Genomic DNA, 22,353 nt, shown 5'->3' with positions numbered 1-22,353 from the left:
ATTATGTTCCGTACTGTAAGAAAGCTTAAGTGCATCAAGCAATCTAACACTCAATTATGTATTCATGTTTTTCTACATAACCTCCTTTAAAGTAGCTGAAGTAGGAGTTAACAGTGTGCTATTGACAAGCCACATGGATGATGGTGTGGATGAATCTGGCACAAATCTTAAGTAACATAAAAGGGGCTGCTATGGTTTAAAGTATCTTTAACAGCTCACAGATTTCCTGCTAAATCTGTGAGCAGGAAGCAGTCGCAGTCAGCCTCGCAACAGGTCTGAAGAGGCCCCTGACTGAAGACACTGTTGCTGTGTGACCCCATACTGACTGCCGTGACTTGCTAACAGCTCAATATCTGAGCAGCAAAAATTATATTCTGCAGCAACATGTCCTGGATGACACAATCAGTTGTTGGCAAACCCTGCTAATCCATCTCATTTGCCTTTGCCGCTTCTCTTTAAATCTGTGTGTGGCTGAATGGGCACGGTATTGAGCTTTTGAGATGATAATCACCTGCTCCAGGTTGTTTAAATAAAAAAAATTAATAAATTTTAAAAAAGCAAAACTGAAGACACCTTGCTGCCACAGTTGCGCATCATGTTAATTGTCCAAAGGTGAAAACAAAAGCATGAGAAAAAAATCCTGCCAGCTGCACAGCATCCAAAATCTGACTGAATAGTTATTCAAATGTTAAAAAAAAAAAAAAGAACAAAAATCTACAAGAAAAAACTAATCGGACGTAACAGAGCTACTCCAACATCCTGCCACCATGAGAGCCACATTTCTAGAGAATTCTCAAAGTTCCAAGTGGGAAATATCAGCTGGAGCATCACTTATAAATTCCTGAAAAATCCAATATTTCCACCCAGCCTATTAGAGTCTAAAGATAGCAGCAATAATGAGTTGTTTATTTGTCATCTGTTTATTGTTGATGTCTCCAATAGCCTGGTCACTGAGTGTGATAATGAGCAAAATACAGCGCAACATGACAACATCGTAACAAGAACTGACTGTTCTGGTAAAAGTAACAACAGTGATGTAGAGAAAAACAGTTGTGTGTTTTAAAAAAAGATTAATAAGCCTTAATACAAAAATAATAACTTCTTCAGCCTTTTAAAAGGTAAGCAATAAGTTATGTAAAAACTCGATAGTGATATTCTCAAAACTCCACACCCCATTAGCAAATAAAAAGCTGTTTTTGGGGGAATTGCTCACAGTTGGCAAACAATTGGAACAAGAACAGCATCATACCTTGTATGTAACAGGTTTAGTAACCTGTTATTAAACAGGTTACTAAATGTGTGTGAATTTTAGAACCAAAGAAGGTAAAAAAAAACAAACAAAAAAACCCCCCTGAATTGTAGATTAGCTTTTTTGCTATCACCACAGCTTTGTTTTCACACTATTATTGGACAAATATCCCCAGTGAATTAGACTACAGCTACTATAACCCTCAAGTTTGGACGTGTGGTTTACAGTTTTAAATTCAAAAAGCTTAAAAGTACATCACAATTTAAACAGACCTATTTAAGCTAACCGTTTTAGCACTGTTAGCTAAAGAGTTAATGGGAACTTGAGTTGTAAAACCACACTGCCTAGTGTCCATCATGATAAAAAATGCTTTAGAAGTTTGCTAGTACATTTGCTAACTGCTAAACCATTTTACTCCAGGTCTAAAGTTCCTCCACTGGCTCCCTGTAGTTCAGGGAATAGACTTTAAAATACTGTTGCTAGTTTATAAATCACTGAACAGCTTAGCACCACGATACATTACAGATCTGCTGTTGTTGTATCAACCTTCCAGACCTCTCAGGTCTTCTGGTTCTGGTTCTGCTCTGCATCCCCAGAACCAGAACCAAATGAGGAGAAGCAGCATTTGGCATTTATGCACCACAAATCTGGAACAAACTTCCAGAAAACTGCAAAACTGCTGAAACACAGAGTGACTTTAAATCTAGACTAAAAACCCACCAGTTTAGAGTTACCTTTGAAGCATAATCAATTAAGTATTTAACAATGGCACTTGATTAAATTCGATTGTTGATTCTAGGTTCATGAAAGGTGAAAGCTTTATTTCAGTATCAAACAAATACATAAGTGAAAAAAAATACATGCAGGCTGGTTTTATGTCATTGATTTTAACCATTCTGGTTAACAGTCAGAAGCTTCCAGAAATGTGGATGCTAATTTTACAGCTAAAGCTAGAGGTGATGTACATGATGCGTCCACTCTTTTTTTTGTACTTGCCGTACAGGAGATTCAAATCTTCTCACTTTCAAATAACTTTCATTATCATCCATCACAAATCTGTCAAGTTATGTTTATGGAACAAAAGTAAAAAAAATTAAAATCCTAACACAAAAATGGCTTGAACGGATACACAGACTCACACTAAAATGCAAAAATCAAAACAACACCAAATATATTCTTCCATTACAAATTAATCACTGAGTTGACAAAGAGTAAATCAAAATTCAAGTTAAATCCAAGTTCTAATGTAGAAATGTAATTTCCTGCACTACAGCCAGCAACTAATTCAGAACAGTACAATTTTGTACAATTGCAAAGCTGTAAGAAACAAACACCTGAGCAGCAAAAAGCACAACATCTCTTGATTTCCCTTCTCTGAAATCCCCATCTTCTTCTCAAGATACCATCATAAAAATAAATACCGCAACAATTGGCTTTTCCACCCTTTTTGTTTACTCGATGTCAAGCTAGGCATGCTTTCAGTCCTTATCTCCAAGACAGCACTTCCTGCTGGGCCTGCGATCAGTTAACTGATCGGCGCCCCCGTCGTCACCAGCTTGTAGTAGGCCCCGTTCAGGGCCATGAGCTGGTCGTGCGTCCCCTTCTCGATCACGAAGCCCCTGGACATGACGGCAATGATGTCCGAGTTCTGAATGGTGGAGAGGCGATGAGCGATGACGATGCATGTCCGTCCCTCTCTGGCTTTGTCCAGGGCTTCCTGCACGGTCTGTAATTGCCATCAAAACGGACACGCATGTAAATACAAATACATTGACGTATGTTGAAAAGGTGTACACACACACACACGCCTACAGGCAGGAGCCATCATCTAATCTCCCACAAAGCAGACAAAACCATCACAATTATAGCAATTTCACAATCATGTGTTGATTACTATCATTAGAATGTTGCAGTGGAGCGGTCTCTCTGCTGCTCAGCATGGTTCAACTCTTTGAGATGGAAAAGCTGCTGCAGAGGCCCACAGATAATATTCATGCTAGAGAGGCTCCACCAGAGGGTTGGGATGTACTGTAAGCAGCTTGGGATAATAATAGACATGATGAATGATGATGATGTTAACGATGATAATAATTAACTGCCTGCCCTTTTTGCTTGCGGTGCCCGGAGAACACTGAGCCAGCTGCGCCGTGCTGGCAGAAAACGGAGCCCCTTGTTTTACCGAAGCCCTACCTTCTCGCTCTCCGTGTCCAAGGCCGAGGTGGCCTCGTCCAGCAGCAGGATCTTGGGGTCGCGTATGATCGCCCTGGCGATGGCGATGCGCTGTTTCTGACCACGAGACAGCTGAGAACCCTGGGAGCCCACGTTGGTGTCATATTTCTATGGAATAAGGAGGGGACAAGAACTCCCTTTATGCAAAAGGCCTTTGCTGTAATCAATGGTCAGCTGAGCTACTGTTGCCTTTTCATTATCTGAAATCAGTCCGAGCATTCTCTTCTAACCTCTGACATCAGCAAGACATTTCAGACGCAAAACCTCCGCTTATGAAATACTAAGACCAGTGTATCTGTTGCTAACACAATCCACAGTGGAATTCACTTATATACCCTTTCTTCTTCATTCTGCCTTGTGCTTGGCATGGGTTCATCAAGCAATCTACCCAACTAAAGTGGGTGGTGAATATTAGTACTGAGTTTTGATAATCTAGTTTTTAAGCTACAGAGTAAGTCCGCAAAAAATGGCTTTGTGTTGTAGAAGAAACAGAGGTGGGGACTCGAGTCACATGACTTGGACTCGAGTCAGACTCGAGTCGTTAAAATCACGACTTGAGACTTGACTTGAAAAAATGCTCAAAGACTCGGACTTGACTTTGACTTTCATGCCATTGACTTGGGACTTGACTCGACTTGAAGCTGTTTACTTGAAAAGACTTGATATTTTTTACTCAAAGTCTTAAAATTTAAAACACATTATTTATAAAGTGGCGTCATTAATTAATTTCACTCACTCCGTATCAATATGCGCAGACCGTCACTATGGTTTTCCTCTCTCCTTATGTATGTATGTGTACGTAGCTGCAGCACAACCAATCAAATTAACAGGATTTGGACGTTTAAAAAAACGCGGCAAAGCTACAGAGCTCAGGGAACGAAATACGAAATAACCGCTCGAATATGCTTCCGCGAGTAATTTCTTTTGGCTACGTAGGTTATGAACTTTCGACTAAAAAACGAACTGCAACTTGTAAAACATGCAAGAAGAGAATATCGGATGGAGATGCCACGACGTCCAACTTTGTCCGGCATTTGAAGCTTCACAAAGATCGGTAGGTGGCACTTTTCTTTTGCTGTAAGATAGTTGACTTTAGCTAACTTCGTGTTAGCATGTGTACTCCGGGTTAAATTGGTGATGATTTACCATAAATCCGGTCCTTCAAATGCCTCCACAAATAATGTGCACCGTGTTAGCTCAGGAAGCCGGTGGATAGTGAGCGGGGCTCCGGAACAGAAAGCAGATTCTGGACCTGAACACAGGGAACAGAGTCTCTCTGTCCCATCATGATGATGAGCCGGGTCTAGTATCATCTAAGGATGGTTGGTGTATTTGAAGACATCTACGTTGGGAAATTATATTGACAATATATTGTTTACTGCAGTCAGTGCATTAAGTCAACTGTTTTTGACTTAATGCACTGACCGGCGTGACTGTCACATGTGGCACAGAACCCATTTCCAAGTAGTATAGCTTTGCTGGGAAAAAAAAAAAAGACCAAATACAGTGACTGTCCCAAAAAAATTTTGTGTTTAGAATATCTGTCCCATATTTACGGAGGTCTGAAACTAACATACTTAGAAATAAAAGCAGAAAAATAAATGCACCAGACCTTCCTGAGGTTACTTGTGATAACTTCATTTATACTTATTTCATTTTTTGAAAACTATGATTGTTGTAGTGTTGATGTTTATTTATGAATAGAAGGAGTAAACTGAAGTCAAATGTAATTCATGAATGGCTGTAATTTATTTTCTGACATCTGTTTACTTCTGACAGATTTGAAGAATACCAGATGAATAAGAGGATCACAAATGAACCTCAAATACATATTTTAAAAAGAACAAATGGTCTATTATTTGAATTTTATGTATAATTGCAAATTATAAAAAAAAATAAAATAAAAACGACTCGAAATGACTTGAAATTAAAGGTTCCTGACTTGAGACTTGACTCGACTTTTGCCTTCTTTACTTGAGACTTGACTCGGACTTGAGGACAGAGACTTGAGACTTACTTGAGACTTGCAACACAGTGACTTGGTCACACCTCTGAGAAGAAACCACCTGCACCCATTGAGTTGCTAAAAGAACATAAGCATAGCAAAGACTATGGCATAAACTGTTTTCACTTCTTAGCTTTATGTACTGTTTTGATGCGACATGGCGGCATGACTACCTAAGGAACTTGTTGCTTTCTTACAACATTATTGTCTAGGATTTGAATCTTATCTGGTACAGTATAGCACTGTGCTTAATGGAAAGACTTGGGTCTTCTTTCTACACATTGCAAAGAAGGTAACTCTGGATATGTTTCTGGCAAACCTATCTAGGGTGAACCCCCCAGCTATTGCCCAATGAGTTCCTAATACCATTCAATGCTAACCACTTTCCTGATCACCCCATTACCTCAACCCCATCATTCACCAAAGCACATACACTGAAAATCTACAGTACCTCTGGGAGCGACATCACAAAGTCATGAAGCTGGGCCTTGTTGGCGGCTGAGATGACTTCATTCATGCCAATTTCCCGTAAGTTGTCGCCGTACTTGATGTTCTCTGCAATGCTGCAGTCGAACAGAACGGGCTCTTGAGAAACGATGCCGATCTTGGAACGAAGGAAGGGCACGTTGACGCGGGTTGATTCATGGCCGTCAATCAGCTGCAGGAAGGAAATTCATTTTGCCATTAGTAGAATGTGATCTAATGATCGCGGACTGGAAATACAATCCACATAACGAGCTATCATAGCACTATCTCTACTGTAATTTTGCTCCTATCTACGCAGAGGTGATTCCGTCCTCTTTGAATATCAGACGGACAATTACAGCGACATGCTTTCAAAATCATTTCCGTCGCAATTAAGACCATTGGCAGAGATTCCTAGCTGGCACAAAAACAGCCCACTGAAACAAGGACTACACATTTTAAAGAGGATTCACTCAGCATTTCTCACTGGATGGACTGAAGTAACGTGGAGCACATCCATTAGCACACACGCTGAAAGTCTAGCAATTATTCCTTGATATGAAACATCAAGAGTTATTTCCAGTTATGATGAGCCTCATTAGAGTGATCATACATAACGTTTAGCCGTCTGAAAGTTCAAAATGTGGCATTTAAAAAAGGTCAGCAATAGCTGTAGTAGTAAAGTGGTGGACGGTTAAAACGTGAGGAAATATGGAAAGGTTTCATGGCTATGAATACCTTTGGAGGCACCGGACCCACAATGAAACTGGTTGACAGTCAGAGTCAGATGTTACTGGTTTTCCTCACCACTTTCCCGTTATCCGGATCGTAGAACCTCTCCAGCAACTGGACGCTGGTGCTCTTCCCGCAGCCACTGCTACCCACGAAGGCTAACGTCTGACCGGGCTTCACCGAGACATTCAAGCCGTTCAGGACCTGAATGTCGGGCCTGGTGGGGTAGGTGAACTTACACTCGATGAAGTCAAGGTTCCCTTGGAAGTTATCCTAAAAAGAACATGACAGAAAGTGAAAACAGAGCAAAAAGATTATGTTTTATAAAGTGACTTTTTTTTGTCTCCTCCTTTCCAACAAACCCACACACTTCTTTCCTTTGATCTAAAACAATCTGTAGATGATGAGACTTGAATCTTGTCTGCCTGCTTTTGCTGTCTCAGTGGGGAATGTAGCAGGATGCAACACAGAACAATAACATGCCTCCGTACCCATTTTTCTCCCCTGTTGCTGTAGACGCTGATTGGAGGTACGCGGTCCAGCAGCTGGAAGAAGCGTGCCGCTGAGATCTTGGCCTTGGCGTAATCGGGAGTGTAAGACGAGGCTCTGCCTAAAGCGGTGCCGCTGGTGACGATGGCTGAGATCACCCTGAAACAAACGGTGATATATTGTGATCTCTCTTCCAGTAAGTTTTATCTCGGATGACATTTTTCATAGATCTGTCACCTTTGTTTTATTTTTTTTATCAGTGACTCAGACTCCTAACATGACAAGTATTTTTCTGATAGCTTGTGACTGAAAATATAACAGCATATAAATTCAACACCTTCCAAAGGAGTTCATACATCATAATTTTCAACCTTTTTAAAGGGATTTAATCAACACAATGTCATTCGTAATTGTGAATGTAGGAAGTTGAATGTATTTGTATTCAGCCACTCTTGAGTTAATACTTTGCAATCTCCCACCTTCTGAGGTATATCAGCTAGAAACCAAACATTAGTTATCCTTCCTTGGAAAAATAATTTAAGATTCTTAAGAATTTAAGTGATCCATTAAAGTCCATTTGCTAATTTTAGATTTGGACTTTGACTAGGCCATTCTAACATGTGTAAGCCTTAATCTAAACCCTTATATTAATTCACCTGGAAGAACTCTTTTGGCCCCCTGTTCACTAGAGAAACATTACTTTACAAAGGTTTAATATGTTGCCTGGCCAAAAATTCTGCATTGTTCCCAAAGGTATATATAACAACTTAATTATTTTCAAATACTTGAGTATTGACAATAAAAATCCTTAAATATCAATACAATTCACCTGGTTTGGGTCTATAAGTTTTATATAAAGTGCAATGTTTCCAAAACAAACATTCATAAAAAATTTTTTTAAAATTCATTACTTGTGTTTCATTTCTATGTCCTTCTACGAGTTGTTTACTAATGCAACAACTCTTAATTGTCTAAATAAATCAATAAATTGCTTGATAAATTAAAAGGAGTTCAACAATTTCCATTCTGATTCATATTTTTTGAAGCGCTGATTTTTTTGAAATGCTATTCTGATACAGAGACTTCATAATCTGCTCTATTTATGGTTTCGGTTGTGTGTTTTTTAAATCCATTTTATTTAGTGGTTTTGGTCATTTAGTTTATTTTTATGGATATTTAAAACATCTTCCAGTGTTACTTACAAAATTAAAGCTTACTGATATTTGGAGGTGATGGCACTTTAGTGTCCTAGTCCCACCTGAACACCAAGCTGAAATGGAGCCCTTCTTGTTCCACCAGGTAGCCTCCGAACCTGAAGGACGCGGCATTCGTCAAGAAGACCACGCACTGTGCGAAGCCATAACAAGCGCCGTAGACGTTCGCCTTCTTCAAGGCCGCTTGATACGGTGCGGTCAAGTGCGCCTCGTACTTCTCCACGAAGCTCCGCTCCTTCCCCAGGCCGGCGATGGTGCGAATGTTGTTCAAGGCCTCGCCCGAAATCTGCCAACAAAAAAAAAAAAGAGGAGAGTCAAGAGATTAAAAGACAGACAGAGCGGAGAAGCCATTTCTAATTCGCGTTTCTTTTAATATGTGAGGGAGAGTAAGATCTAGATAAGGCAGTGGCTCGGTTCTTATCTGTATCCTCTCCTATTGAGAACGCAATAAGCCAATTTTCCTCCCACAGGGATCATTAAATTTTCGTCTAATCCACTTTACTTGGATGGGTGGGGTTCGCTGCATTGGTATAATTAACATGGCACAAAGAAGGTTCAGAGTAAATTGACTTTTGAACACTCTTTTGAACTTTATGACTCTTACTGTATTGTTTTTTTTTTTACTCTGTGCCCTTCAAGCACATCAAGTTTTAAGCTTGGGTGGCTCAGGCTCAAACTGAGGAAACACTTTTTCTGCTCACAAGTGAGAGAAATCTTTTTTTTTTTTTATGAAGAAACTCCAACATGGAGCTTAAAATAGACATTGCTGTCAAGTCTTCTCTTATCAGCCATCTGTGGGTTAGACAGCAGATGTCAGCCGACACCTTTAAGGTTACTAAGGTTGCTGTGATGATACTGTTGACTTGTCATTTACTATCTGAATGATGACATTTTCAGACTATTCTGACAAATAGGTTCCAATTACATGTGAAAAACTGTGTTTTGTGTCATTTTTTGTTTATTTTTTATTTTGACCTGCCCGGCTGATTCCATGGCCTGCTTGTCCTGCTTGGCGAAACCTGTGAGCATCTTGGCCTGGAAGCCACCAGAGAGCGCGATGAAGGGCAGGAAGCAGAGGATGAGCAGAGTGAGCTTCCAGCTGAAGTAGAAGGACATGATGATGGCCACGCCGATGTTGGTCAGAGAGTTGACGATCATGCCGATCTGGGAGCCTGTGGCCTGTAGAGGAATCCAGAAAGGTTAGAATTACAAACTCAAACTGTATAAATCATTAGGGCTGAAATCATTAACCAGATTAATTGTGATGAATCGATTACTGAATTAATCGTCAACTAATTTTATAAAAGATTAATCGTTAAATAGAATGTACAGATAAAAAGAAAATGGGTATTTGCTGAAAAAAAAAAACATATTTAAAGCAGTAATTAAGTCAAAAGTGTAATGAAACAAATATAAAAATGTTGCATTTGAAGTGGTTTTGACTGAAGTAATGTTTAAGAAATAAGCAAAAAGTGACATTCCACAATCAGTTGCTGAAATGGTTCATTATTTAAAATGTTGCTTATTATTTTTGAGGCTCCAACTCACCCCTTGCACTTGCGAGGCGTCGGTCGCCAGGCGTGTGGTCAGAGCTCCGGGGCTGTTCCTGTGATCATCAAACCAACCGATTTCCTGGCCCAGCATGGCCTGAAACCCAATTCGCCTCAACCTGCGGGTCAGCAGCTCTCCGGACTTGGCAAACGCGTAACCCTGCAGACGCACGCAGACAGGAACGGTTTTTATCCAATCTAAAATACCGTCACGTGAACACAGTGTAATGTCTCTATTCTGACTTATAGACTCCCGGGACTCGATATTCCCCTCCCAAGGAGACGGGGTGAAGCTTTATTTATTCGATAAATGCATTCATTTATCAACGTGAGAGTGTTCTGTTCTGACTTCTTTTGCTCCCTTGAAGGCGGCAGAAGAAAAACAGTGAAGCAATCAGTCTTGTCGGAGCTAACTGCTGCTCTACCTGCAGCATCTGGGTGAAGAAGGAGACGACTCCAACCATGACAAAGAACACGCAGATTCCATTAATCTCTCTCCTCTGAGCGTCGGGGTCTGTCACAGAGAAGGTCTGCAAACACACAGCATAAAGATGCAGAAGAAGAAATATTCAATATGGACTCTCATGTCCACACGTGAACAGTCTAGAAAAAATATTTTAAAGTTTTCACGTTTTTTAGTGTTTATTTTATAATATTATTATTATTATTAGAGCTCAACACAAAGTAGTGCATAATAGTGACGAAAGAGGAAAATAATATACTTAATTTTTTTTTTTTACTTGTATTAATCTAAAAAGTGTGGCGTACATTTTTATTTAGCCCTCAGAAATTGTCTCGATTTTGCCGTTTATTTCTTCTTTGCAAAATGGCTGAATCTAGATCAGGTTGGACTTTGACTGGTCCATTCCAACACATGAATATGCTTTGATCTACTTCTAAGTTCAACTTTAGGGACGTTGGAACTTGAATCTCATATCTCTCTCCGATCTTCAGCGACCTAAACACTTTCCTCCAAGTTTCAACCTATATTTAGCTCCATTCACCTTAACAACTCTGATTTTCTCCACCTACCATCTACCTTTTGAAGGTAGGTGGTATGTAGGTACGTACCACCTACCATCATGCTGGTAGGTGGTACGCCACCTACCAGCATGATGCAGCCACTACCATTTTAAACTGTGGATATACTTTTTGTTTTCTGCCACCCAAAGCACAATTTTAGTGTTCTGATCAGCTGTTTACAAATTAGGTGACATTTGAAAAGGGGCAAAAATAAAAGGCACACCACACTTTTTTGATTTCCAACTACTTTGTGTTGGTCTTTCACACAAAATGTCCCCCAGAAAACACACCGAATCTGTTATTTTAACAAGACGAACTGTAAAGATGTTCCATGATGAAAAACAACTTTGCTGGTTTTCTTTCAGATCATACCGCCAGGATTTGACTGAACAGCAGCGAATAAACTGGGTTAACGCCTCCATTGACTGCAGCCCCCAGAGATCCAAACACCATGTAGGGCCACTCTGGAGCGTTGTACTTTAAAATTCTGGCAACTGGAGCAGGTTCCACCGGCTCCTCCTCCTCCTCCTCTGGCGTGGATTTCTGAAGGTACACACAGGTTAGCTGTGCTAGTTGATTACGGACGGCCAGGCTAAACATTGACATCACAACGCACCTTATATTTGTCTTCTTGAGACATAGAGTAGGCTCCGGGGCCGAGGTCTCCAGTGATGGGAACCGAGGAGTCCGGGATCAGGTTGGAAAGCTGGGACCGGGAGCGCTGGCGGATCGAAGCTCTGCTCAAAACAAATTATCTCAGATGTTCTTCGCTTATCGCACGCTTACATATTCAGGTGTTTTCGCACAATGTAACCACTCAGCACTGTTGGAGTAATTGAACTTATTAACGGGAACCTTTAAGTCTCTCTCTCTCTCTCCTCTCGCCGCGATATTTAAGCGGCTCTGGATGACGGCGTGAGCTAAACGCTCTAAATGTCGAAGGAAATATAAAAGGTAATTAACTAAATTACAGCGACGGTGATTGCTTTAGCACAGTCAATTTCAGCAGTAAAAAGACAGCTGGAGCAGTCCTATTTAGATGCACATTTAAAGCTGAGTAAATGAATGCGAACCTGAAGTGAGTGAAAGAGCAATTAATGTAGAAAGTGTTCGGACAATACCTTAAACTGGCGCGATAGCTGCCTGCTCTGGATAGATTTAACCTCTCTGGCTCCGGCTCTAAACCCTCAGCCACTAATAGAAGACAGGAAAAAGGAAAGTGATTCATTTAAATATAGTTCTCTGATCAGCCATTCCTTTATAAACACTGAGACTAAGAGGAAGAGTACAAACAGTATTTACTATTTGTGTGGGTGTGAGTTCAGTAGACAGTGTCTGAACACGGAGAGAAAAGTCGAAGGGACAATAACTTGTTTGAACTGGATTTTTAAAAAATGTATCTCTTTACTAAAGTAACAATCCTAAACGCTTAAATGGAAAGAGACTGGACTTGTTTTGTGTCTTAAAAACTGTTGGCTCATTATTAAAAATTCATCTTTGGTTCTGAGCATGACATGTGGGGCTAAAACTTGCAATCAGAACGATTTAGCAATTTTTGATTACAATCTTCGATTTTTCTCATAAGCTATACAATCTTACCTCCAGTGGATCAGTTAGTCACTAACAGGGCTGTCAATGTCACTAATGGAGCAGTTAAGGTCATTAATTAAGCCATTAAGGTCACTAATAGGGCAATTAATGTCACCATTTAGTCCGTGAAGGTCATTACTGTGGGCAATAAGGCCTTTTAAGGTCATTAATAGTATCATCAAGTTGACTAATCGGATAGTTAAGGTGACCAATTGGTCCTTTAGGGTCATTAATGTGTCCATTGAAGGTAATTATAGTTCCATTACTGTCATTAATGGGGTCATCAGGGTCATTACTTGACGAGGTAAGGTCACTAATTGGGCAAATAATATTACCAATGGGTCCATTAAGGTTATTAATGTGGTTATTAAGGTTAATAATGGGTTCGTTAAGGTTATTAATTGGGCCCTCAAGTTCACTAGTAGGGCTGTTAAGGCCACTAATGGGGCTGTTAGCATGCTAACACAGAACATGTCAAAGTCAACTCATTTGCACAAGGGAAATTTGCATAACTCTGCAACAGTTTGTGTTACTAGAAAAATGTCAATATATTTTTGAAAGCAAAGAAATTGTGTTTATGTTGTACTATTGTAGTAAGTTCTGGCTTTGAAAGAGAAACTTTCTCAATATTTGGCAGCTGATGTGGCCAGATTTATTTAAAATGCTAAACTCACTTTGCCGGGCCTTCTCATTCAAAGCCTTGTCTCCCTGGCTCTGCAGGGTGACAAGAGTGAAGTACACCCCCTTCCTCTCCAGCAGTTCATTATGTTTTCCCCTCTCCACCGCCCGGCCATGCTCGAAGCCAACAATTATGTCTGCGTTCTTTATGGTGGACAGTCGGTGAGCAATAGAGATGGTGGTGCGTCCCATGCGTACCTGTAAGAGAGCCCAAAGTATTTCAGATTTCACGACTGTAACTGGGTTACCTGGAAACAGAATGCATGCACAAGACATACATACTTTATCCAGAGCTTCCTGAACGATAGCTTCACTCTCATTGTCCAAAGCAGAAGTTGCCATGTCCAGCAGTAAGATACGAGGGTTCCTGACCAAGGCCCGAGCGATGGCTATCCTCTGTTTCTGCCCTCCGCTCATCTGGCCCCCGCCCTCACCCACCAATGTGTCAAATTTCTGCAGGATTTAAGAAAATAAAATAAAATTGTACTTTTTAAACTCACTTTGCAATTAAATAGTATTTCTTAACTTGTACAATTTTTTTAGTTAGCTTTTTTTTTCTTTGCTTGGATTCCAGCTACTCGCAGGTGGCAGGAGGCCCTAACCCAAACGAAAAATGGGGATTCACTGGAGTTAAAAAAAAGAGAATGTGATTTAATCAAAGTTTCAACTTAAATCCAATTAAGATGACAACGTACAACCTTAAAGGTGCCCTTCACAGTGCAAAACCCTCCAGTGTGACTGAATGGGGGTATCAAAGTCAATAATAGGGAAGTTAAAGTCACCAGTGGGACCATTAAGGTCATTAATTGGAAGGAGTGGGTAAGATTCCTCCACAACAATGTGAAAGACTCATTACCAGTTATCACAAACACTACTTAGTAGTTGCTGCTAGCAAGAGTGGCACAGCCAGTTATTTGCTCGTACTTTTTCCACACTGTGTTTGACGATCTGGAACAATAAAGTTGTAAAATAAAAAAATAAAAAAAACAACAAAAACAAGAAATCTTAACCTGGACGTTTCTTGTCCTTTTTCTCTCTGTGTGTCAAACCTGTGGAAGGTCCATGATGAAGTTGTACGCATTCGCCTCCTTTGCAGCAGTGATGATGTCCGCCATAGACACCCCGGGTCGACCGTAGCGTATGTTCTCCGCGATGGTGGTGGCAAACAGTACAGGCTCCTGCTCCACTATCCCAATCAGAGAGCGCAACCATTGGATGTTCAGGCCTTTGATGTCATGACCGTCCAGCGTCACCTAAGACAAAGGGGACTTGATGGATGATGCTATTAAAGCAGTGTGCCACGCGAATGCTCCCCCCCTTTTTTTTCTTTCTTAGCAACAATGGTAGTTGTCAGTCTTTTCAAAAACCTTCAGAAAGCAATATGTCCTTTCTGATAGGCTGGAAAAGAGGAAGAGAGGGTTTGTGAGGGTGTGCAATTCTTTCAAAAAGTGAAAAATGAGGCTGTTAGGAACCATTAACTGAATAATGAAACGGATTATCATGTACTTCTGTCGCCCTCAGGGGATGGTTATTTTTTGAGAGCTGAAAAAGGATGGAGGAGTGTGTTGAGGAAGGCTTCGGTCTCAGGAGAAGCGATGGGAGGAATGATGGAGGAACCAGTTCATTAAGAGTGTGATACGCCAAGGCCTGCACCTACCATGCCTTCTTTAGGGTCGTAGAAGCGCTGAATGAGCTGGATGGCGGTGCTCTTCCCCGCTCCGCTCGACCCCACGAAGGCGGTGGTCTCACCTGACTTCACCACCACGCTGAGCTGGTCCAGGATCTGCTCACAGACAGGTCTTTGCTCCATAATAAGAAATATTGTATACTGACTGCAGAAATCTAATCTCAATGGGTTGGTGTTATTGGATATTTGCATTACGGAGACAGACATAAAGAGGACAAAATGTTGGATGAACAGGGCAGCTAGTTTTGAAATACTGTATCTCTTTAAAACTGACCTCTTTTACATGGCATAATCAGAGCTTATTAAACATAATTAGGATTTTAAAAATGAATAGTTTCTTCTCTCCAAAGCAAAAACAAATAAATATTCTATTTATTTTACTTTAATTGTTCAGTTGGAGCTTCCTTGTGTGCTTCTAGGGCTTAAAATCTAAAAAATTCATAAAGCTTTCGTATATTTCAAGCAGTACTTTACCTTAACTTCCGGTCTGGATGGATAGTGGAAGGTCACATTGTGGAATTCAATATCTCCTTTGACACGGTCCAGCTTGTATCCAGCCTCTGATAAGCAGTCAATTTCTGGCTCCTGGGGCGACAAATCAAGGTAATGAAAAATGTTTAATAAGGCAATTATTTACAGCAAAATTTTTCAGTGGGAAAATGTAAATCATGAGGCATTCCTACTCTGTCAATAGTCTCAAATATTATAGTAGCAGCTCCGCGGCCGGCTGCAAACGACTCCAAACATGGGGAGGCCTGACCCAAATTCATGGCTGCAACCAGCACCCCGAAAAAAACCTGAAAGAAAACAAAAGGTTTTGCTGGTTCTTTTTTTCTACATTTCCAGACAGTATTAACAAAACTCTGACTTATACAAGACTTGTAAGACATGCATTGTGTGTTAAGTCATAAGTACCTGCAGCAGCGTTCCTGGTGTGTACTCCTCAGTGTCGATCACCAGAGTGGAACCGTACCAGAAGGCGAGTGCATAACACAGGAAGATGATCAGCCACATGTACCCAGTGAAAAATCCCATGATCATCCCCTTCCTGATGCCCCATCGCTGCGCCGAGACCAGGTTCCTGTCATACCTTTAGAAAAAGACAGAAGCTCGACTTCATTTCCACGGAAAAGAATCAATGCTTCTCGCTTCAGTTTGCAACCTTGCACAATCCGCACCTGTCCACTTCCTTTTTCTCCCCTCCAAAAGCAGCGACAGTCCTGATGGAAGAGAGGACTTCATCGGCCACAGCGCCGGCCTTAGCGTAGGCCTGCAGCTCCATCCCTGTCAACTTGGCCACGAACTGCACGAGAAACAGATGCAAAGTTGATTAAAGAGGGCTGAAACTCACTCCATATACAGTACAGACCAAAAGTTTGGACACACCTTTTAATTCAATGAGTTTCCTTTATTTTCATGACTATTGACATTGTAGATTCACACTGAAGGCATCAAAACTATGAATAACACATGTGGAAATATGCACTAAACAAAAAAGTGTAAAACAACTGAAAATAGCCCTTATATTCTAGTTTCTTCAAAGTAGCAACCTTTTGCTGTGATTACTGCTTTGCACACGCTCTGCATTTTCTTGATGAGCTTCAAGAGGTAGTCACCTGAAATGGTTTGAGACTTGTAGAAACTTTCATAAGTTCATTTCCAAACCAAGTTACAGCACCTAGACATTTATTTGTTTGGTTTTTTACAACTTAAGCACAATAATAAGATTAAGCCCGAAGCCATTTTTAAGTTTCTCTGCATCATGTTACTTGGGGGTTACATAGTCCATCTAAATCTAAAGCTCCTCTGTTATTTCTAACTAATGACGAGGCACAAATTTCATTAAATTAAATAATTTATATATTTCTTCTAGTTTTAGTCAATAATAAACAAAGTTTATATGATATATGTAAATCATCAGAGATCCAAAACATAAAAAACATCACTTCTCATTAAAAACACACAATAGAAATCATTCAGTCATATGACAGATGAAAAATTAAACGATAAAGTTATCAAATATACTATAATGAACGATTTCTACAACAGATACATTAGAAAAGCTTTTCAGCTTCTTTTTAAAAACTGACTTTTGACCAGCTTTAGTGAGAAATTAAGTCAAGATTCTACTTGTTACAAGTTAAAGTGAGGTTGAAATGTCAAGATAAGTGCCAGTTAATTAAGTCAAGGTAATTTACACACAATGAAGAGCGGTTGTATTCTCACCAGAGCCATGAGGCCCGCTCCAACCCCAATCAATGGACTGGCAGCGATGATGACAAGCGTCAGCTTCCATCCCTTCACGAACCCGATGGAGAAGCCGCACACAAATGTGGTGAAGCGCTGGACAAATATGGCGACCTGGTCGGCGATGGCGTCGTTGATCTTGTTTATGTCACTGTTGAGACAGACACGAACGTCTGTAAGTCAGACTCCTGGGCTGCAGCCCGGAGTGTCAACCCACCCGACCCGACTCACTCTGACATGCGAGTGTTGAGCTCCCCAACAGAGGTGCAGTCAAACCAGCCGATCTCCATCCTCATCACTTTGCTGAAGTACATTTTTCTGATGAGCTGAATCTGTTTGGCAGCGGCTGTCACCCACAGAGAGATCTGTCAGTGGATTCGAAGGAGGTCACTCTTACGTTTGGTCAGAGTTAGGTAGCGAGGAATTACACCTGTTTTACATGAATCTGTTTACAAAGGCATTTTTTAAATTATATCACAATTAGGATCAGCTAAGCAAAGTAGTAATACTACATTGCTGAAGAGCCAGAATGCCAATATTTATTTTTCAAATAAAAACCTGAAAATTGTGGCAGACTTGTGAATTTTACGAATGTAACGCAAAACTTTGTCAATATTCTGCCAATGATGAAAAACTTTCAATTTTGCAATTACGATGTTCTGATTAAAAGAAATGCAATGAAAATCTCACATGAATAGGAATGACGTTCACGTGGTGCCTTCAAAAAACCATACAGCGCCATTACCTTCCAGCTACTTCCTGTCGTCTTCTTTGTAGTTTGCGCCAGTGGCAACATCCTGTTGTCGATCATGTAACTTATGTGATGCAAAAAGAAGTGTTTTCATTGCAGTTTTGCAAGATAAACTAATTTTGATACAGCCACCTCATCCTAGCACCAAACCTTTTATAGAAGAACTAAAGTTTTGTTTTTTTTCAAAATTACACATTTCCATTAAAGACATTTATGGAAACGTAGCTATTCTAAGTTCAGTCTTGCGTAATGCAGTAAAAGCATCAAATAAGCAAAATATATTCATTTTTCTCTTTGATAGGCAAAATAATAACAAACAGGAAGTCACTTCTGGTTGCAGAATGGGAAGCTAATATGGAAAATTGATTTTCAAAGCCTGTCTTCAGCTTTTATTGAGGTGGATCAGCAGTCCAAGGTTTAGTTTTGTTATTATCTAATGTGCAAAATCATTATTATCAATATTTTACATAAAATACCCAGTTCGGTTTATACTTCACTTGACTTTACCCCAGATACTTCAATTTTTTTAAAATATTAACTTACCAATAGGTGAACCGGAAGTGAGTCGAAATGTCAGACATTCACAACTAAATTTTGGATTTTCTATATGATCTATTACATTATATTAGACTTATTCATCATGGTTTTGATTCTATTTTTATTTAACTTAGCTTTTCATATTAATTGTTAATCATAGTGCTTTAATTACGTTTAAGGTAATAGGGGCAGGCTATAGAGCTGCTGCCAATAGGTGGCGCATTTGAGTTTGAGTCAAAAGCAGGGTTAAAAGTTGAATAGTGAAGAGTGGGAGGAGCTAGAAGCTTGACTTTTGGCCACCGGCTACCCAGTTCATCTGATTAAATTGATTAACAACCCACATAGAGCTAAAAATGTTCATGGACTCACAAAATGGCGATGATGATGATCACATCTATAATTAGTGATTTAGTTTATTAATCGAGGAATCCTAGTATATTTCTACATCTAGTTTCTTTCAACGATTTCACAATTGATTGGGTCAAATAATTTCAAGATGGCTTTTTCGGTTTTAATTCTAGCATTAAGTGAAGCAAGCAATGTGATGATGTGACATTTCAGGACTAACCTGAAAGTATCCTAGCAAGAATACAGATACTCCAATCCCAACATAATAGAAAGCAAACATGGTCATCTCATGTTCGATGTCCAGAATCCTGAAAATCAGCACACAGCCAGTTAATAAAACATACACAAAAAACCTAAATGCATATCTGGCTTTTTTTTTTAAAACCACATCTTCATAGTGCATTCACAGTTCAAAGAGCCAACCTCATGCATTTTTACAGCCCACTTACCCACATGACATGTTTCTGAGTGGAATGAGCATCTCTAACGTGGAGTTGATGATGAGGTCCAGATCCGACTGGTTCAGAGGCCGAGTCGGGTCTTGGACTACGGTGTAGTTCGTCTTCCACTGGATAGTGTTGTTCACGCACTCCTTGCGGTCGTCTCTCAGCTCGTTGAGCTCGATGTCGTACTCGATGAAGGTGTCGGTGAGCAGGCCGAACACCAGCAGCATGAGCGGCTGGGCCGAGCCGTGCAGCACGGCGCAAAAGCTGCCCACTATCATCATCGCGACGTCCTTGCAAGTGGAAAAGCGGAACTGGGCGGCAAACATCGACAACGCGCTTTGTGTTTCAGGGAGAAATCTCACAATGAGAGAGAATGGAGAAAAGAAAAAAAAACAGCGGAAGAATTGTTACCAGCTGGAAGAAGCCGACTCTAATGGCAGGTTGCTCTTGGTTTCCTTGAACCCTGGTTGGAAAGGGGGAGGTCAACTGTTTTATTTACAAAGCGAATGGAATTAGGAATTCATAACATCTACTGCCATTTAGTACTTACTTCTCCTTGTCCTTTGAATTAGTCATCGACCTGCATGGAACAAAGCGGAACAGTGACTTACTGCCCCCCAGGTAACCCTTTTATGTTATGGCACAATGAGGACTTAATACAAAATGTATAGAGAATCCCTTCTGTTCTCTGGAACTTTCTGCAAACAGCTAAAGCCTCCCTGAAATAAGAAAATATGTTCTCTTCTAGCCTTCTGAAAAAGGAGATTTTTCAACAATAGCATAATTTGAGACACTGGGGGTTCTTGCATGAATAGGGCCGTGAGCGAGTCCCTTCTTCTACCAACCCCAAAACCAATCAAAATACAGGAAATCATAGCATTACTCCACAGCATGAGTGTGACATATTCTCCGTGCTCTCAGCCACAAACCTCCAGTGACTGCATATGTGTTAAAGCAACGGAAAATATGGTGCAAATGATGAAGCATCATATCACAAATCTAAAATCATCTCGTTCTTTGAGCTTGGTTTCTGACAGCAATCTTACACCAAAGTTGCGTTAATAATTTATCTGCTTGATCATTGAAATCAATCCACACTGGCTGACTGGAAAAAGGTACATTTTAAAAACATTTTAGAAGAAAGCCTGTGTTCAAAGTTAAATAGATAATATATGAATATACAGTCTAAACATCCAGTTCTGTTTTTTCATTAATATAGAGCCATTGTACCAGCTCAAAAAAAAAATACAACCAGCAATTAACTTTCTGCTTAATTCTTTCCTTAAGTTGATTTTTCTATATTTGTGTTTTTTGTAAAGGTTATCAATGTTGCTGTTAGGTAGTAGACAACAGTGTCAGCTGAGGTTATGGAGTGGGATTGAGTTGGCATAACATGTTTCCTTTGGGATGATATTAACCTCTTATGACCCATAGATTGTGGCCCAAATCTTGTGAAAATTCTAAAAATATATCATTGTTTCCCTTCAGACACATTTAATTATTTCTCCTGACAGATCTGCAAAAATGTTTTATCCAAAGTGAGTCTTCTGCACCCTCACTTTCCCCGATGGTAGACAGTGATTTTAATCGTTTTGTTCATGTAAACAAATATGTACAAGATATAAATTAAGTAGAAGCTATCTTTTTGATCGCAAACATGAAGACTCACTCTGGATAAAAGAAATTTGCTAGATCTGCCACGACAAATTTGAACACACACGAGGTCATTCCTTATAATTTCAGATGGTGAAGAGCCTAGGCTTTGACTAAATTGCTCCGGTTTTGAGATGTTTTAAATGACATCATTTATTTATTGAAATGTAAGATTCTCATCATGGATGGCGGCAAATCTGAAACAACTTCATGATGCTCCCACTTTTTTTTTATTAGGGTTATCAGACTGCAAAGGGTACATTTCAGATTTTATTTGGTTTTCTTAAAAACTTTATTTTTTCCACTTTACTGTTACTTTTTTACTTTTGTGTTGTTTTGTCAAGCACAATCCTAATAATATACATGAAAATTGTGGGTGCAAGGAGTCAAGATGTGGACAAATGGTCATTTTATGGATAAGAACCTACTGTATATTGTATGTATTGTTGAGAAAGTGTGACAGTTCTTTGTTTCTAGTATTTAGTATTTTAATGCTATACTTACATATAGGAGCCCGCTGGTCCTGCAACACAAACATAGAACGGATATTGTAATAAATATTCTGTTTAGTTTCTATCTAATCACTCTTTTCGTATTCATTGCAACTTGATCAATAGTTGATGTCATTAAAAAAATTATTTATATAGGAAATAGTACATTACCTTCGTCTGAAACTTCATAGCTGTGGTTTTCCTGTCCCAGTTTTTTTATGCTGTGGAGCCTTACAGATCCTGTTGGCATGGTGACAAAATCAGCCGCGGACGTCTGAGGATGAAACCCAAACTCCGAGTTGGATGAATTCACAGATGCAAGCAAGGTATGTTCCCAATCTGATCTCTCTCTTCTCCACGATTTAAAGTCCAGGCAAGTATAAACTCCACAGTCCGATCCGATGACGTGCGGCTGCTTGGAAGGTGGTTGCAATTGTGACAGTTTGTCAGGTGGGTTCAGCTTGACATCCTCTTCACGTTGGCAGCCGAGTCACGTGGTGTTATTTGGGCTTGGTTGGACCTTAGGGTCAGATTGCTTTGTTTGAAGGTAAGTGTCCTATCGGTTCCTGTACTGAAAAGGTCGGTGAACTTGCAGAGCAAACAGTTCCCTTGCAGAAGCCCTGCACTCATTCTGTATATTTACCAAACGTGGCCAGCAGGTCCGGGGAAATAATAGCTTTAAATGGTGACTATGTGATTTCTCAAGAAGAAGGCAATCTTGTAATGAACCGAGTGGCGTTATGAGCGCCAGTGTTTTAGCAGTCAATTGGGTGAAAAACATGTTTCAGTTCTGAGCGACTTTAATAGAGAAACTGCTTCATGTCAAGATTTCATTAGAGTCTAATTAGGCCAGGAAGGCATTAAAGGAAAATGCAAAGGTTTCAGTGAATGTATCCAATGGTTTAGCTGTTCTTCAATAACAAGGTCGAAAAGTCTGCAGGATGAATAGTAGCTGTTGTTCTATGATTC

At 40.0% G+C, this 22,353-nt stretch overlaps 2 protein-coding genes across 6 annotated transcripts in view; one reads left to right on the top strand and one right to left on the bottom strand.

Moving 5' to 3' along the window:
- The window catches only part of LOC116715817 (beta-1,3-galactosyltransferase 1-like), a 147,611-nt gene extending 139,035 nt beyond the window's left edge, over positions 1-8,576 (top strand). For both annotated transcript variants that reach the window (XR_004338261.1, XR_004338260.1), the window contains 2 exons: positions 7,197-7,365; positions 8,469-8,576. The gene's annotated coding sequence lies outside the window, so the exon portion shown is untranslated. The remainder of the gene's footprint in view (positions 1-7,196; positions 7,366-8,468) is intronic.
- On the bottom strand, positions 2,050-21,850 carry abcb11b (ATP-binding cassette, sub-family B (MDR/TAP), member 11b). Of its 4 annotated transcripts, XM_032556490.1 has the most exons (29): positions 21,729-21,830; positions 21,556-21,658; positions 21,398-21,416; positions 19,791-19,820; positions 19,652-19,703; positions 19,244-19,551; positions 19,015-19,102; positions 17,390-17,523; positions 17,138-17,309; positions 16,090-16,214; positions 15,827-16,001; positions 15,595-15,708; positions 15,386-15,496; positions 14,882-15,007; positions 14,274-14,477; positions 13,507-13,677; positions 13,221-13,422; positions 12,078-12,150; positions 11,573-11,693; positions 11,329-11,499; positions 10,359-10,463; positions 9,932-10,093; positions 9,359-9,562; positions 8,428-8,669; positions 7,172-7,328; positions 6,756-6,953; positions 5,935-6,141; positions 3,440-3,586; positions 2,050-2,975 (listed from the first exon to the last, which is right to left on the bottom strand). In XM_032556490.1, exons 2-29 carry the CDS (start codon positions 21,632-21,634, stop codon positions 2,775-2,777), a joined length of 4,098 nt encoding a protein of 1,365 aa, XP_032412381.1. In that variant the 5' UTR covers positions 21,635-21,658; positions 21,729-21,830; the 3' UTR covers positions 2,050-2,774. The 4 variants fall into 4 exon arrangements, with proteins under 4 accessions (XP_032412381.1, XP_032412380.1, XP_032412382.1 ...); XM_032556489.1 differs by having other exon boundaries at positions 21,556-21,848; XM_032556492.1 differs by lacking the exons at positions 2,050-2,975; positions 3,440-3,586; positions 5,935-6,141; positions 6,756-6,953 and having other exon boundaries at positions 7,241-7,328; positions 8,372-8,669; positions 21,556-21,850.
- Between the last annotated feature and the right edge of the window lie 503 nt (positions 21,851-22,353).

The sequence above is a fragment of the Xiphophorus hellerii genome, chromosome 24 (genome assembly GCF_003331165.1).
Source record: "Xiphophorus hellerii strain 12219 chromosome 24, Xiphophorus_hellerii-4.1, whole genome shotgun sequence".
In the NCBI taxonomy this organism is placed as follows: Eukaryota; Metazoa; Chordata; class Actinopteri; order Cyprinodontiformes; family Poeciliidae; genus Xiphophorus; species Xiphophorus hellerii.
This window is presented reverse-complemented; position numbering and strand designations above follow the sequence as displayed.